The sequence below is a fragment of the Sander vitreus genome, unplaced genomic scaffold (assembly GCF_031162955.1).
Source record: "Sander vitreus isolate 19-12246 unplaced genomic scaffold, sanVit1 ctg268_0, whole genome shotgun sequence".
Classification (NCBI taxonomy): Eukaryota; Metazoa; Chordata; class Actinopteri; order Perciformes; family Percidae; genus Sander; species Sander vitreus.
This window is the reverse complement of record NW_027595431.1, coordinates 80,001-98,583: the sequence shown is the minus strand read 5'-3', so window position 1 is coordinate 98,583 and position 18,583 is coordinate 80,001. Positions and strand designations below refer to the sequence as shown.

The following is an 18,583-nucleotide window of genomic DNA, read 5'->3' as shown; positions in this document are numbered from 1 at the left end:
TCATGGCAAACATAAGAACTGATTCAATAAAAGATTTATAAAATAAGGACATCATTTTCCTATCTACATTAAAAGTGTTTAACTTCCTAAGGACGTACAAACGTTGCTGTCCCTTCTTACAGGCTGCCTCACAATTCACATCAAACTTCAGGTTGTTATCTATGACGGTTCCCAGATACTTATACTGTTCAACAAACTCAGTTTCAGTTCCCTTAATGAAAGTCTTAGATGGTGGGAGGGATACTTTCCTAAAATTAATGACCATATCCTTGGTTTTTGTGGCGTTTAATTGGAGAAAGGCCTCTTCACACCATTAGACAAACTCATCCACCACTGGCCCACGCTCAGATTCATCTTTACGGAGCAGGCTAATGATGACCGTGTCATCAGCAAACTTTAAAATGTGCCTGTCCCCATGCTGGCTTCTACAGTCATTGGTGTAAAGAATGTACAACAATGAGGACAAGACACAGGACACAGCCCTGAGGAGAGCCAGTGGAAGAGGTGTGCTGTTCTGACAGAAAGCCATTAACCCTAACCCTCTGAGATCTACATGTTAAAAAATCTACAATCCAGCTGACAAAATTTACATCAAGACTAAAATAGGTACGCAGTTTCCGAGCTAAAATATGTGGTTGGATAGTATTAAAAGCTGATGAAAAATCCATAAATAAAAGTCTGGCACTCATGCCATGACCTTCCAGGTGCTTATACAGGAAGTTAAGTAAAGTGATTGAGGCATCTTCTACCCCCATCCCTGCCCTATATGCAAACTGCATGGGGTCTAGAGCCCCCTCCACCATAGTTATCAGTTCCCTTTTGACCAGCCTTTCAAATGACTTCATGACCAGTGAAGTCAATGCCACTGGTCTGAAGTCATTTAGCACCTTAGGGGTTCCGCTCTTAGCCACCGGAACAACAATGGACTCCTTCCATAACTTTGGGACCCTTCGCTGGTCCAGAGATATCCTAAATATATTACAGAACACCTCACAGAGCTGTTCTGAACAATGCTAAAGCAATCTTCCTGTAATAGAATCTGGCCCCATGCTCTTATTTGTCTTAACTCTCTGAAACTCTGCCTTAACGTCATGGGCATCAAACATCTGGCTTAGCTTTGTGGAAGAGGAAGACTTTCTCTAAGTTGCTCTGTGAAGTCATGAGTATCAAATCTTAAATAGAAGGAGTTAAGAGCTTCAGCTAAATCTTTGTTGCTATCATAGCCTGCAATACTAACTTGCTTGTTTTCAGTATTATTATGCTGGCCCGTTATTTTCCTCATTCCGTGCCATGCTGCCTTCAAATTGTTGCTGCTTACATTTCCTCTAGCTTATTTTTATATTGTAACTTGGCCCTCTTAGTTTGCAGTCTGACCCCTCTCCTTGCTTCCTTTTTTTCTGTCTCATCACCTTTAAGAAAGGCCTTTTGTTTTCTGTTTAATGCATTTTTCAGAGATTTAGTGACCCATGGCTTGTTATTCGGGTACACCTTAACATACTTTTTAGGAATAACAGTATCCTCACAGAAGGTAATATAACTGCATACAGTGTCAGTTAGTTCATCAATATCTTTGGCAGAGTCCTCTAACACAGTCCAATCAGTACAATCAAAACCTCCCTGTAATTTAGAAACAGCATCTTCATTCCAGACCTTGACTTCTTTTGTCTTCACCTTCTCCCTCTTGAGCATTGGCTTTATAAAACAGCAGATAAAATACCCATAATGCCATATTATACTCCATACAGAACATTACATGTTATTATAATCTCAACACTGTTTCCTCCTGTCTCCTGTTAAATAACATAAGTAGGGCTATCTAAAGTAAATTCTTGTTCATTTAGTTTGTTAGATCATTGTTCATGTGTTGAAGTGTATTATCTGTGTTTTGGGGGTTCCTAAACATAGCCTACTGTTCTGTACTATACATGTCCTGTTGCTCTCATTAAGTTCTCTGATTGAAGTTCACTCATTAAGATTTCTGTCACTCAAACAACTCTGAGTTATAGTTTAAAAACGTGTAACTTTACAGCCAGTTTAATAGAATTAATGGTTCTATTAGGTCTCGGGTCCATAAATACAGTTAATGGACACAGGCACGGAGACCTGAAGGCTCTGTTAGCAACCGTTAGCTCTGATTAGCAGTTAGCTCCAGTCAGCTCAGGTTAGCTCCGTTATAAAGATATGGAGCGGAGGAGACTGCCACGGACAGGGGTGACAACCAGACTCTTTTTTTATTTTTATTTTTTGGCCCACCACCATCCCCACTCTGTGGAGGACAATAAAGCAATATATTTTTATATACACAATATGTTACATTCAGATTTATATTTACATTCAGATTCATTTACTTGTTGTCCTACCGTAACCATTCACCCTGTTTTAGTGAGACCCTGGATCCATATAAGGGCGGGGGGGGATTAAAGCACCACGTACAGAGTGTAACGGATAACACATAAAACACGACAAGGTGACAGAGTGAGACGGGACGATATCAGAACTGACAGGACGGGACAGGACAGTTGACAAACACAAGGACGTATTATTAGTGATTGGGTAGAATGATCTGTGATTCACATTGAGTGGTCACAGTTAGGGTGTTAAAAGGAGTTGGAAAAACATGTTATGCATGAGTGTGGGTAGTGTGTGCCTATGAGTAAAGTGGTAACTGCAGAGGCCAAAAACAAAAGGATAATGTAAAAGGAAAAGGGAGGGCAGGGTATTACAGACTGGAGGAGGGAGGTATATGTCTGGTAATGTACACGGCTTGTAGTTATGTTTTTGATGAATTTAGAAATGTTAGAAATGGGGACCAGGTGTCTTCAGAGGCTGACATTTGCTTCCTTCTGTGTGCATTGTGTTTTTCCGTTGAAATGTATTCTGAGATTACATTTGTCCAGTCATTGATGTGGTAAGAGTTCCTTGAGTTCCAGTTTTGGAGGACTACTTTCTTAGCGACAGCTAGAGAAAGGAGCAATGGATCCCTGAATTTCTGCGGGATGTGGATTTCGGAGATGTCACCAAGGAGTGTTGGAGATGCTGGGATGCTGTAGCTCAGGGTGGTGGACAGTGTCTCAGTGACCGTGATCCAGAAGGAGTGAACTGGTTGACAGAGCCACATGGCGTGCAGATAGTCGTCTGTGCTACATAAAGTGCATTGTGAACAGATCAGTGTTAATTTCGTTGACGAAGACTACGACGAAAAATATTCGTCAACGAACCTTTTTCACGGACGAAAACGAAATAAAAACGAAATTAAAAAGTCAGATATGATGACGAAGATTGTGACGAAATATAACGGACACTTTAGTCAACAAATAAAAATGAGACGAAAATGTTAGGGAGGGACGAATGGAGAAGAGATCCAATCAGAACCAGTCTTTGTTGGGAAGAGATCCAATCAGAGTGAGTCTTTGAGGGCAGGTTGATTCATGCAGAAGCAGCAGAGCCTTTTTAAAAAGCCGCGGCACACGCAGGAGCAACAGCTGAACAAACAGCAGCAGCAGGTACACAGGAGGACGGGTTGGCAGAACTTTGCACAGTTTCGAGGACGTTTTCACAACAGTAAGGTTGTTGACATTATACTTAGTTGTGTGTAGTTACACAGCTCTGGCTGATTTCACTTGACTTCGCTCGTTAGCAACACGCTAACGTTCTGCAGTGCACCCGGTCGGAGGGAATGACACGTCTCATGAACAACAGAAATGTCAGAGCTAGGTCTAGGACGGACCGGTAAATCTGTGTCTGTATTACATATTCAAACCTTAATACCGTTAGATTTCCTAGGAACCAAAAAGGCTCAGGATGCTGCAGATGTTGGTACAATATGAAAACAGCTGGTGGGTTTAAGACACAAAATAATAATGTATTGAATGAATCAAATATGAACATATCTGTCACTGTCAGTGGCTTGTTGATCTTTGGTCAGTGGCTGCAGGTGGGATGCTGGGATTGTGTGAGTAATGAAAATGCGACAGGGGGCCCCCGGCTGTCAATCAATGTCTTCCAGTGATGCTGGCCCCTGATTGGACCAGGCCCGTAAGCAACCCCCTGATTGGACCAGGCCCGTAACCAACCCCGTACCCTGCTTACTGATAGTTACGCGTCTGAATCTCTCAATTCTCATTGGCTACCCACTAACGTAGCAGGTAGACTGACAGTGTTACCAGCCAATTACAAAATTCACCCCATCTGGTGGGTGGGCGGGTGTTGATTCCATGCCCTGGGACTGAATGATACCTTACACTCAGTAGGACGTAGTAATGGGTTATGCATAGAATGCTGAGACAAAGAAGATGTAGAACATGTACTTTTTGCATGTGAGAAATATACTGATAGTAGAATAAACTGGCAGGAAATAGGACATGATATACTTGAAGAAAAGGGAATGACGGGAGAGACTTGAAGCTTTATTTATTTTTCTTAATAATACTGGTATAATCAAAAGAATATAAGTGTTTTTTTGTTTTTTTGTTTTGAATTAATTCAAGCCTAGACTCTATGAAGTTCGTGGTACTACACACTCCTGTACAGTCGGTGGCGGTATACTACAGAAGTAGTAATCTGACAAGAAGAAGAGGTAGTCGATCAGTTGGATTGGAGTTGTGAGCGTCGATGAGAAGAGTAAGTCTATCTGCTGCATCACTCGTGATATTGTATTTCTTTGTTAAAGCAGCTGTTATTTCTTCTATTTGATGAGGATGAGAGTCAGGAGTTTAAGGGGTCGCTACGCTACGCGACCGTTGTGCTAATTATAGCCACGTTGGTACACGCTTCGGCTCACCCGACTCAGTACGTCGGGTCAAAATATGTAACATCGTGTTTAAACATGTTTATACTTTTACTGCGTGTTGTCAGGATTGTTCAGTACTTTGTGGTTGAGTAAAATAAGAAGTAAGTGGAGTTAAATATAGTTATCTGTAACGCTATCGAGGCTTTGCTAGCTAGAACGGAACATAGCATCCGGTCCGGGGGTTTTCACAATAAAAGCATCCGGCCGTTTAGTTAGTTGGAGGCTTTAAAGCGTATCATAGATAACAGGAAGTGCTGTCTACGTTAACGGTAACTTCACAGATAGGAGAAAATCTCTGAGAATCCCATATAATAAGAGTTTGAATCATTTTTCTTTGCTTACATTATTGGAGTTTAAGAGATATATAGCTCTATTCTGACTATTGTTTATATTACGTTTGGTAATGTATATTACTGCTTAAGGAGGAACTAGTGTATACATATGTTTCCTTTATTCATTTGCATTTTGTTTCTCTCTTTATAGAAACCACACTGACACACACACACACACACACACAAAAGAGGAAGAAATAAACAGAAAAGGAACCATTTATCAGCTCTTCATTTCCTACTCTGGAATATTTGGTCTTAAGTGGTGTTCTGGCTGACTCACCTGAGTGAACCAGGTGATAAACCCAGAACCAGCACCTGGACTGAGCGTCTACCCGTTATCTTCACTACACGTTCTGTAGCCTAAACAGAGCAGCTTATATTGGTTATATTAGAGAGAGCAACAAGTTAGCCGACTGCTGAGTCTCCCTCTCTGCTCTCTGTCTGCTCAGCTGCTGAGACCTCCGTGATGTGAAGCGTCTGCCCTCGGCGTTATCGGCAAACTCTTTGCTTTTCTTTTTACTTTATTGACCATCGAGCTTTGTGAACTGTCTGTGGAATAGATCAACGGAGAGGAGCTGTAAATGACAGGGGTGTCACGATTCTCCAAATCCTCGATTCGATTACATTTTTGATCCTAAGGTCACGGTTCTGTTCGATTCTCGATTTTTACATTTATTTTTTTTAAAGCACAGGTTGCTATGCCATTATTCGAATAATGTTCGAAGATTTAATGCTCAAATGCAGTCTGTTATTAATGTGCACTACACTACTCAGGCTTATGCATTATCAATGCCACTATAAGCATGTGGTTGTTGTTTGGGTCAGTTATTCCCTGAAAGAACCAACCAGGCCTGCCTTGTTGCACCATCAAAACGTCTTTTCTAAATTTTCCATTTTCAGAGAGTAGCTCGCTAGCTCAAAGTTTGTTGTTGTTTTCCTGAAACAAACGGAGTTTTGCAAGGCGAGGAACATCTGGTGATTTTCTGGTAAATGAACTGTCGTTGGTTGAGGCTACTGTGCATGTAGCTTGTAGCTCCAGTTAATGACTTTTGTGTAGTGTGGAATGCCTTCTCACATCACTTGTGCTTTACAAGTACTGCAACTAGCAAGTTTCGCACACACGCACACACACACACACACAGACACACACACAGACACACACACAGACACACACACAGACACACAGAGGTGCGGATGGAGCGAAGTTACTCTAGGATAAATAGCTTTGAAATTATATTTACAACTGAAATTATTTTTTTTGTTATTACAAAGGGAAAGTACTGAAAAAAAGGCACCGTTGGGTACCGGAACCAAATTTCAGGTATCGGTACCGGCACCAGTAAAAATGTGAACGGTACCCAACCCTAGCCACAGGTAATATAAAATGAAGTTAACTGTTGACACAATACGGTAAAGTGAGCTGTTTAAATGAGCTGCATACATGGCTAAACGTCATTAGCTCAAAACTCACGTTTTTCTAAATTTTCCATTTTCAGAGTGTAGCTCGCTAGCTCAAAGTTTGTTGTTGTTGTTTTCCCGAAACAAACAGAGTTTTGCAAGGCGAGGAACATCTGGTGATTTTCTGGTAAATGAACTGTCGTTGATTGAGGCTACTGTGCATGTAGCTTGTAGCTCCAGTTAATGACTTTTGTGTTGTTGTTTCAGTTTTGATGCAGGAGATACTTCTCACTCTGAGTCCTATGGATTGGTCACCTCATCAGCCCTGGCATTTTCTCCATTCAAACAGAACATTTTAATATAGTAAAACATGGTAAACTATAAGTCACTCCCACCTCCCATTAGTTCTTCTAACCCTTGTATCATTATCTCTGCATGTTTCCCCCTTGGGTCTACCAAAGGAGCCCTCAGCAGACGTCAAGCTGGCGACCGTAGCAGGAAAGAAGGGCAAGAAGGCCGAGGAGGAGGAGCAGCCTGCAGCACCTCCTCCAGCAGTGAAGGAGGAAGAGGAGGAGCAGCCTGCAGCAGTGAAGGAGGAGGAAGAGGAGGAGCAGCCTGAAGCACCTCCTGCAGCAGTGAAGGAAGAGGAGGAGGACGAGCAGCCTGCAGCAGTGAAGGAGGAAGAGGAGGAGCAGCCTGCAGCAACTCCTCCAGCAGCTGCAGCAGAGGAGGAGGAGGAGCAGGAGGAGCAGGAGGAGTATGTGGTGGAGAAGGTTTTGGACCGCAGAGTGATGAAGGGAAGAGTAGAGTTTCTGCTGAAATGGAAGGGGTTCTCAGAGTAAGTATGAGTCTATAATATTAATACTTGGTGTTCTTGGTCCTGAGATATATATATATATATATATATATATATATATATATATATATATATATATATATATATGTATATGTGTGTGTATGTGTGTGTGTATATATATATATATATGTGTATGTATGTTAGGGCTGTCAGCATTAACGCGTTAATCGCGATGCGATTAAGGGCCGACACGATGTGATAATTTTTTGCCAGCATTTATTTTTTTTTTTTTTTTTTTTTACAATTTCTTTATTGACATTTTTATAAAAGAAGTGATAACACAGGGCTGTAACAAAAGACCATGTCATTTAAAAAAATGTTAACCCCTCAAACCCAACCCTGCATTGCTCAGGAAAGGAAATAAAGAGTAGTGATGGCAATAGCAGTTATACCTCAACACCCAAACAAATAGTAATAATTATAAGTAATGACAGTAGTATTACTAGTAACAATGATAATGCTGATACAAGGAAAGAAAACAAACCCCGGCATTTATTAATTTATTTTACACTTCGATCGGCTTGGCGTGGGGCCTAACAGCTACTATTTTGACCCTTTGCAGCACCGTTACTTCTCATCAAGCTGCCACTTCCTCCTAACACATCCTGCTGCTGCAGGCTGCAGCATGATGGAGAAACACAGCAGCAATAACTCTGAATGGAGCTTTTTATTTTACAAAACTCCCAGACGGCTCGTAGACGAGCACATTGTGTAAAGCTGAATTAAAATATCACGAAGCACGTCCAGCTGGAGCTACCAGCTACGAGCTAAGCAGAGTAGTACAGTTAACGTGATGCTACCAGCTACGAGCTAAGCAGAGTAGTACAGTTAACATGATGCTACCAGCTACGAGCTAAGCAGAGTAGTACAGTTAACGTGATGCTACCAGCTACGAGCTAAGCAGAGTAGTACAGTTAACGTGATGCTACCAGCTACGAGCTAAGCAGAGTAGTACAGCTAACGTGATGCTACCAGCTACGAGCTAAGCAGAGTAGTACAGCTAACGTGATGCTACCAGCTACGAGCTAAGCAGAGTAGTACAGTTAACGTGATGCTACCAGCTACGAGCTAAGCAGAGTAGTACAGTTAACGTGATGCTACCAGCTACGAGCTAAGCAGAGTAGTACAGTTAACGTGATGCTACCAGCTACGAGCTAAGCAGAGTAGTACAGTTAACGTGATGCTACCAGCTACGAGCTAAGCAGAGTAGTACAGTTAACGTGATGCTACCAGCTCACGAGCTAAGCAGAGTAGTACAGTTAACGTGATGCTACCAGCTACGAGCTAAGCAGAGTAGTACAGTTAACGTGATGCTACCAGCTACGAGCTAAGCAGAGTAGTACAGTTAACGTGATGCTATCAGCTACGAGCTAAGCAGAGTAGTACAATCCCAAAAAATGACTACAGCTCTTGCGAAATGGGTGGCAACTACCTGCAGACCTGTCAGCATCGTAGAGGACTCGGGTCTTAAAGACGTACTACGGTTGGCGTGTTCTGACCCGTCTCGTTGCCGTCGAGGGGGACAGCAGCCCCCCCCACACACAGCCTGTAGGACACGGAGAAAGCAGCCACACTGGAACTGCTGCAAACGCTGTCTCATTAACCGCTGATCACTGGACGTCAGTGAGGAATCTACATTATTTAGGAGTTACTAAACACCAGATTGACTCTAGTAAGGATAGGGATTTGTAGTTTTTTAGTTAGGTACTTGGAGGAATTGTGCAATAACGACAGATTCACACATTTTTCTTTTGTTTACAGTAAATAAATTATTACAAATCTTAAAGTAAAGTTCATAAAGTCACTTTCTTTGCATTCATTTGATTCCCAATCAGGATCCTCTGGTAAGAATGGCTTTCCATTGTTAATATGGACTTAAAAACTGTTCTGAAATGCAAAATAATAGAATTTAAATCATGTGATAAAATATGCGAATAATCGCGATTAAAAAATTAATCGTTTGACATCCCTTATATATCTATATCTATATATATATATAATTTTTTTTTTTAGGGCTGTCAATCGATTAAAAAATGTAATCTAATTAATTACATACTCTGTGATTAATTAATCTAAATTAATCGCATACATAATTAACGGTGCCTGAACCGATACTTTTTAAGAAAGTAAAAAAAGAAAAGAAATAAAAAAGGTGCTAAACAACAGTTGGTGACATTAAAGAACGGCTTGTTTATTGCTAAGGCCATATGGTCAACATTAAATGATTTAATAATAATGTATAACAATAATAACTTATTTCACTAGTAAATAGCTGTTGAACGACAAAAACAACCACCAGATGGGAAAAGGACATTTACAATAACTTCAAATGCACCACGAGGCTGTAGTTTACCAGTGTCATTGAACGCCCCGTCTGTGTTTCTCCGACGGCAGATTGTTACATCCCGGTGTTGAATCCTCTACAGTAAAACACAGTCACACTTTACACCGTTTAGCGTTAGCTGTCAGCATTTAACCGTGTTTAATCCAGCTACTAGCTAGCGGTAGGCTAACGTTAGCTGCTGTTGAGTATAGTGTTAACTAGCTAGCGGTAGGCTAACGTTAGCTGCTGTCGAGTATAGTGTTAACTAGCTAGTGGTAGGCTAACGTTAGCTGCTGTTGAGTATAGTGTTAACTAGCTAGCGGTAGGCTAACGTTAGCTGTTGTTGAGTATAGTGTTAACTAGCTAGCGGTAGGCTAACGTTAGCTGCTGTTGAGTATAGTGTTAACTAGCTAGCGGTAGGCTAACGTTAGCTGCTGCTGAGTATAGTGTTAACTAGCTAGTGGTAGGCTAACGTTAGCTGTTGAGTATAGTGTTAACTAGCTAGCGGTAGGCTAACGTTAGCTGCTGTTGAGTATAGTGTTAACTAGCGTCATGTGCAGCGGTGTTTGTGTTTCAGAGCATCAGAGAGAAGAGCAGACATATCAGTGGAACCAGATTTCAGTAGCCAGGGTTGGCAGGAAGAAGATTTTTACAAGTAAATGTTCCAATTAATGATCCAGGCAGAACATTCTCGTCTCCTCCTTCATTTTACAGTCCAATGGTGTTAGAACGGCTCCGGGTCAAACCTCAATATGGAATGGATTAATTTTTTTAATGCGTTATTTTTTCTCAGATTAATTCATTTCTGTTATTTTGACAGCCCTTATATATATATATATATATATATATATATACATAGTATCTTGTTCATTTACAAATTGCAACTAATCTACAGCATAAATGTCTGCATTGTATCATGCCCTCAAAGTTGAAGGTTTGGTATTTTGACACTAAGTTGCAGACCTGCCAATAACCTTACAAAATGGCAATAAAAAATAATAATAATACGAATTAGCAATCAGAGTGAGAATGTATTGCCTAAAAAGCCTGAGGAGATTTTCTTCTGTCTGCACTCACCTTTCCAGTGAGGATAACACATGGGAGCCACAAGACAACCTGGACTGCCCCGACCTTATCACCGAGTACATGCAGAAACACAAGGAGAAGGAGGAGAAAAAGAAGGAGGGCAAGAGGAAAGTTGTCAGTGAGGCCTCGGGAGACTCAGAGGAGCGAGGGAGCAAGAGGAAGAAGGAGGAGGAGGAGGAGGTGAGTGAAGGAAAGAGGTTACTCCAGACTGAAGAGTCCCAGAAATCTAATCTCAATATTAATGAATGCACACAGAGGGTTTCACAAATGCAGACCTGCCAACCTGTACACATTTTGCGTAGTAGATAACACATTTTGACATCAAAATACGGTGATACGATTTGTCACTTTAAACTACGCGTAAATCCGGTGACTGCTTTGAGGTCACTCGTTGACGGTTGATGTGTAGTAGCCGTCTCAGTTGTCTCACTTGTACATAATTATTTTCTAGAGTTTAAAATGTATACAGATTTGACATTCTCCCCTCATACTTGGGGACGAAGTTGGCATTGAATTTCATTTGAAATGGTATTAAAAAGGTCTTAAAAAGCCTTGAATATAGTTGGAGGATCCTGGGGGTACCCTGTATATTGTTCGTGTTTGTTTGCTAAACGTGACTTTTTCATTGTAGCCTGTTGGGCTGTACAAACCAACACGAAAAAGAATTATAGGAATTGTATAGTAGGCCAATTTTGGAACAATATTATAGTAATCTTATAGAAATGGGCTACTATAGGCCTAGTATCTTGGGACATACTATAAAAGTATTACAGTATTTTGGAGACTATTATAAGACTGTAGGCTACTGTAGGAACATTATGGAGGGTAAGGTCATTATAGAGATCAGAAGTAACCTGGGCTATGACTAATGACTACGTCCTAGGGACCAGGTGAAGTGATTGGTAAGCATGTGAACTAAATGACACACTATACTGATGCCCAACCAGCCAAAAATACATCAAAGACAGCGGTTATGGCAATTTTTTTCCGTGTGCGTGCCGCCGTGTTCATGAAACAGAACTTCGACAATAAGTTGCTACTCAAAACAGTTTTTCAAGGTTGGCAGGTCTGCAAATGTCTTTTAGGATTTATATATAAATGACTCTTGACACTGCAATATGCACATGCATATACATACATGCAAAATAGTAGGGGTGCAATGGATCACTAAACTCACGGTTCGGTTTGAATATTGGTTTTCAGTCACAGATCGCATCAGTTTTTTGGATCAGCACAAAAAAAGGAGGAATTTAAATGATTTATTAAAAGTGTAATAATAACATAACAATAATAACTTATTTCACCAGTAAAATGCTTTTAAACGACAAAAACAGATGAGGAAAGGGTATTTTACGATAACTTTGAATGCACCATGAGGTTTACCCGTTTCAAGTTAACTCAACATTTAGGATATATTGTGCAGCCCTAGCTACAACTGTTAATTAGTGCAAATGATTAGTATCCTAACTCCTTGAATGGTATGAATATGATGGTTTCAGAGCAGTGGTCAGTAAATGTATATTTTTAGGCTGCATACGCATTCAGGCGGTCCGCGATCGCCTGCCACGCTTTCTCTCGCTGTTTCATTACAGCGGCCATGTTTCTTCTTTACAAATAATGTGTTTCACTTCATCAAACTTCCAGAAGAAGCTGCTGCTCACTCTGTGTAAAGTATGAACAACGCGTATTCTCAATTTTAGCAAAAGGGAAATCTGTTATTGACCTCGTGGTCTGTTGAGGAAAGCCGTGAACGCTCATCTATCCAAATTACTTCAACCTGACTCCACCTAGTCTCTCCTCCTCAGCCTGACTCAACCTAGTCTCTCCTCCTCAGCCTGACCTAGTCTCTCCTCCTCAGCCTGACTCAACCTAGTCTCTCCTCCTCAGCCTGACCTAGTCTCTCCTCCTCAGCCTGACCTAGTCTCTCCTCCTCAGCCTGACTCGACCTAGTCTCTCCTCCTCAGCCTGACCTAGTCTCTCCTCCTCAGCCTGACCTAGTCTCTCCTCCTCAGCCTGACCTAGTCTCTCCTCCTCAGCCTGACCTAGTCTCTCCTCCTCAGCCTGACTCGACCTAGTCTCTCCTCCTCAGCCTGACCTAGTCTCTCCTCCTCAGCCTGACCTAGTCTCTCCTCCTCAGCCTGACTCGACCTAGTCTCTCCTCCTCAGCCTGACCTAGTCTCTCCTCCTCAGCCTGACCTAGTCTCTCCTCCTCAGCCTGACTCGACCTAGTCTCTCCTCCTCAGCCTGACCTAGTCTCTCCTCCTCAGCCTGACTCGACCTAGTCTCTCCTCCTCAGTCTGACCTAGTCTCTCCTCCTCAGCCTGACCTAGTCTCTCCTCCTCAGTCTGACCTAGTCTCTCCTCCTCAGCCTGACCTAGTCTCTCCTCCTCAGCCTGACTCGACCTAGTCTCTCCTCCTCAGTCTTCGAATATTTAGAATATTTAGAACTTATGGAAGTTATGAAGAGTACATTTGCTTCCATAATACCATGTCTGCAACCGGCACACATTTTCATAAATTATTGTATGAAGAGTTATAATTATATTATATTATATTATAATAATTGTGAGTGAGAGCAAGTCCAGGGTTTAAAGACGGTTGTTCACTAACTCTTTCTGTTTGTCTGTTGCTATAGAAACGGAGAGGAGGAGAGAGACCCAAACGTCACCACTGTCAACACTGTGACAAATCCTTCACATCATCAACACATTTAAAGATTCATCAGAGAGTTCACACTGGAGAGAAGCCGTACAGCTGTGATCAATGTGGGGCAGCTTTCACACTACAGGGTAACCTAAAAAAACATCAACGCATTCACACTGGAGAAAAGCTGTACAGCTGTGATCAATGTGGGGCAGCTTTCACACACCAGGGTAACCTAAAAACACATCACCGCGTTCACACTGGAGAAAAGCCGTACAGCTGTGATCAATGTGGGGCAGCTTTCACACACCAGGGTAACCTAAAAAAACATCAACGCATTCATACTGGAGAGAAGCTGTACAGATGTGATCAATGTGGGAAAACTTTTACTCAGAGTGGTCACCTAAGAAAACATCAACACATTCACACTGGAGAGAAGCCGTACTGGTGTGAACAATGTGGGAAAACCTTTTCTGAGAGTGGTAGCCTTAAAAAACACCGACGTGTTCACACTGGAGAGAAGCCGTACTGGTGTGAACAATGTGGGAAAACTTTTTCTCGGAGTAGTACCCTTAAAACACACCAGCGCATTCACACTGCCTCGTTGTGAACATGTTTCAGAGCCAAGCTGTTTCCTGCTGCCTCCTCCTCATGCCCTGATAGCTGTGTTGTTATATTCTGATCTTCTCTCCACATTGAAGGCTGACCAGCAGTAACGACTATTTAAGTTTAGGAAAAAGGTTGTGTTTGGATTAAAGCACTATCAAAGAACCCCCATTCTTCTTTTTGGGATTAGGTAGACTAGTTGATGCAATAGTGTATTGCTGCCCTCTACTGTTTATTACCGACATTGTCTTAAATTATTTGTTTTTTTGTCCACAACTGCCTATACTTTAACACTGTAATATTTTTTTCAACTTATATCCAAAATATGATCCGATCCGTGATTCAAAACCGTGATCCTGACCTTGAGTTTTGTCATCTCTTGCACCCCTAGTTTAGCCTGGAAATCCAAATCCGAAAGGATTAAGGGTCTGGCATCGAGTAACGAAAGTTGCCCATCTCGAGGGGCGGCACCAGGCGTGCATTTGAAAATCTCACGGCCTGCAATTGGATGACACTACGACCAATCACAACTATACAAGGGGTGACGTATCCAAAGCCCCATACGCTTACCTACCAGCAAAGCTAACTGGTTGAGCGCCTCTTTCTGTTCCTCTTTTAGATAAAAAGCCAAGTCTAACACGTTCATTGTAGCGGCCAAAGCCGTTTCAAACAACTGGTGTTCATCCGTAGCTGTCTCGCAATGTTTACTAATGAGTTTGATGTCGCAATGCAGTCGTCATCCGTTTAGATCGCCTCTGGCCCGCCTATATCAGATACACCGATGTGATTGGTGCAGATGAGATAGAAGGGCATAGTTAATGAGCAGCACTGCTCAATGCCAGAGTAACTTGCTGAGCAAATTCACATTGTGCTCTCGCGAGAACTCTGGATTTCCAGGGTACCCCCTAGCTGTTACCATGTTATATTATTATTTGTGTACGTTTCCGTCCACTAAAAGTTCTGTTTTTGCCACTGAAAGGCTCAGATTATTATTATAAGTGTCTGACAACATTATGGGATGGATCCCTACAGAGATAGACCTTTATGTTAAAGAGGAAGATCCTTTTAGTTTAACATGAAACAGCCCCAAAATCACCATCACCAAACCCACCAGACTCCATGTAAATAATCAGGACTTTTAGCGTGTATAGAGCCAGCATATTTCCACCAGACTCCATGTAAATAATCAGGACTTTTAGCGTGTATAGAGCCAGCATATCTCCACCAGACTCCATGTAAATAATCAGGACTTTTAGCGTGTATAGAGCCAGCATATCTCCACCAGACTCCATGTAAATAATCAGGACTTTTAGCGTGTATAGAGCCAGCATATCTCCACATGTAAATGGGTGAATTAAGGGATTATTTCAACCAAACCAGAGTGGTGATTGTTGGAACACTGGAAAGATGAACCAAGCTGAAGATGAACCGGCTTTTGATAGTTTTATTTAGTTTCTGTCCACTTTGAAATAAGTGTGTTACTAATCATGCTAATAAAATGCATTTAAAAAAATAAAAATGCTTAAAATGAATCTATTTTTTGTCATTTCTCCTTATACTTGTATATTATTTTAATATTCACTGTGATGTGTGTCCGGCGGCGGGATAGCTGTGTTGTTTGTTATTAGTGAGTTTGGAGGAGACAGAGCTCCAGGGGTCCGTTTCAGAAAGCAGGTTTAGTGAAAACTCTGAGTTAGTTAACCCTGAGATGAGGGAAACTCTGAGTTTTCTGTTTCAGAAAGAGAGGTGACTTACCCTCAGAGTCAGTTACTATGGGAACTTAACCTCAGAGTCAGTTACTATGGGACCTTAACCTCAGAGTCAGTTACTATGGGACCTTAACCTCAGAGTCAGTTACTATGGGACCTTAACCTCAGAGTCAGTTACTATGGGACCTTAACCTCAGAGTCAGTTACTATGGGACCTTAACCTCAGAGTCAGTTACTATGGGAACTTAACCTCAGAGTCAGTTACTATGGTACCTTAACCTCAGAGTCAGTTACTATGGGACCTTAACCTCAGAGTCAGTTACTATGGGAACTTAACTTCAGAGTCAGTTACTATGGTAACTTCACCTCAGAGTCAGTTACTACGTAGTCTGTGGACCTAACGTGGTCGGGAGCAGGTTTTCTTCTCTCAGTCTCCTCCCTCTGACACCAGCCCTCTTTCATTTCCTCATTCATTCATTCATTCAGTCTGTATCAGGCTCATTTTAGACCAGTTTATCTGCATAAATAAAAAAACAGGGTTGGTTTATTGACTGTGTTTTGCAGACTATAAAACGTTTATGTCTCAAAACATGGCATTTCCTTTTGTCGACGATCCCGTTGATGAAGAAGCTGGATTACTTCTCAGGGAGTTAAACATACATCTGGAGATGATATTGAGGCCCCCCCCCCCCCGACTATAGATTCATTTCCAGATACTAGCCTATACCTATTTGAGCGGTATGGTCTATCAGTTATGTAGCCTACATAGCTTATCCATCGTGGTCATGCTCTACATCCCAGCACATTATTTGTGTTGCATTATGTTTTTTGCAAACAGCAGTTTTCTTTACAACATTGTTGATGCGGATCATATTAGTAAAGCCACTGTAGCAAAGTGCCGTCAGAAGAGTGTGACTCGCTCTGAAACATTTTTTAAACGTTTTTGTAGTGTTCCCTGGACACAAACCAGTAAGAGACATTAAAAAGGAGTTCCACAGTGCTGCAGGTGAATGATGTAAACCCTTTGAAATAAAAGATTATGAATAATAATTCTGTTAAAGATCGTGCTGCAGCCTCAGAATGGGATTAGTAGGCCCAGTACTTTTATAGATATAGGTTCAATACCATTTCACCAGTAATATTATACTTATTATTAGATATGATATTAATACACTATATTGGAACTTACGCATTTATTCTAGCATTAATTTTCTCCCACACTAATTCTCTCTTTTGCAGCAGCTGCTGTGTTGCTTTTTTAACGAAATACATGTTCCAACAAGCCGCCGACCAGTTTGTTTGTGGTTGTTACCATGGTGAGTTGTAGTATCATGGCTCCATTCATGCTGCCTTTTTATTGTGGTGGTGCACGCGTTTAACTCTGAGTGAACCTACTCGAACTGAAAAGTTAAAGAGTTGTTAAAGAGTAAGATCCTTTTAGTTTAACATGATACAGGCCCGAAATCTCCATCACCAAACTACACCAGACTCCATGTAAATAATCAGGACTTTTAGCGTGTATAGAGCCAGCATATCTCCACCAGACTCCATGTAAATAATCAGGACTTTTAGCGTGTATAGAGCCAGCATATCTCCACCAGACTCCATGTAAATAATCAGGACTTTTAGTGTGTATAGAGCCAGCATATTTCCACCAGACTCCATGTAAATAATCAGGACTTTTAGCGTGTATAGAGCCAGCATATCTCCACCAGACTCCATGTAAATAATCAGGACTTTTAGCGTGTATAGAGCCAGCATATCTCCACCAGACTCCATGTAAATAATCAGGACTTTTAGCGTGTATAGAGCCAGCATATCTCCACCAGACTCCATGTAAATAATCAGGACTTTTAGCGTGTATAGAGCCAGCATATTTCCACCAGACTCCATGTAAATAATCAGGACTTTTAGCGTGTATAGAGCCAGCATATCTCCACCAGACTCCATGTAAATAATCAGGACTTTTAGCGTGTATAGAGCCAGTCTAATTGTCACCCGTCACCGATGACCCCAGACCAGCCAGCGTCACAGCTGAAACCATGACTAAATATCGATTCTAGGGGAAAAAAAATCAGGATACGATTTATTTCTGTGTTTGGTGAAAGCCATTAACAGTCACATGTAGCTAACTCAGCCATGTTCTTGTAGTATGTCTATGTTCAGGACTCAGGAGTAAAGTGGTCGGTCCAGAGCCTCAGTACCTCGATGAGTTCACCAGTCTGCTTGTGCCTGATGCACAAACTGGCGCTGTCTTGTCGCTGTGGGGAGAAGGGCAAGGAGGTGCTGTCCTCTGTGCTGTCCTGCATGGGTACAGCTTATCCACAGGTGGTTTTACTGCATGCTCTTATTGATTCCATGCAGGCCTTGTGATTCATAGGATGGCGGTAACATTTGACACCTTCGGGTCTCCCGTGTGTGCAGGTTGCTGATATGCTGCTGGAGTTGTGTGTCACCGAGTTGGAGGAGGTTGCCACAGACTCCCAGAGTGGCCATCTGTCGTCCCAGCCAGTCGTGGAGAGCAGCCATCCGTACCCAGATGACCCCTCTACCAGTGGTACTGGGAAGAGCATGTTCAGTAGCAGGCTCCTGTCTCTGTCTTGCAAAACTGACAGGCTGCGTAGGTCCTTTGTCCCTAGGGCCATCACACTCTTCAATGCTACACAGAAGGGAGGGGGTGAGGGGATTGACTTAAGTGTTTAAGTCTGCTCTGCACACTGCCCTTTGTACCATCTGGGTGCCCTTATTCATACACATAAACTACCCTGGACTACCCTGGACTGGACTGATTGCATGATACCATTGCACCTTCCTGCATTTTTTCCACAGCGCTCCTTTCCT

General features: G+C 41.9%; 1 protein-coding gene across 1 annotated transcript in view; it reads left to right on the top strand.

Annotated features, from left to right (window-relative positions):
* The first annotated feature begins 446 nt into the window (after positions 1-446).
* LOC144513510 (uncharacterized) overlaps positions 447-18,583 on the top strand; it is a 40,617-nt gene continuing 22,480 nt past the window's right edge. The window contains exons 1-4 of the mRNA XM_078244609.1: positions 447-504; positions 7,156-7,357; positions 10,784-11,069; positions 13,420-13,958. Of these exons, the coding sequence (XP_078100735.1) occupies positions 447-504; positions 7,156-7,357; positions 10,784-11,069; positions 13,420-13,958 (1,085 nt within the window). The remainder of the gene's footprint in view (positions 505-7,155; positions 7,358-10,783; positions 11,070-13,419; positions 13,959-18,583) is intronic.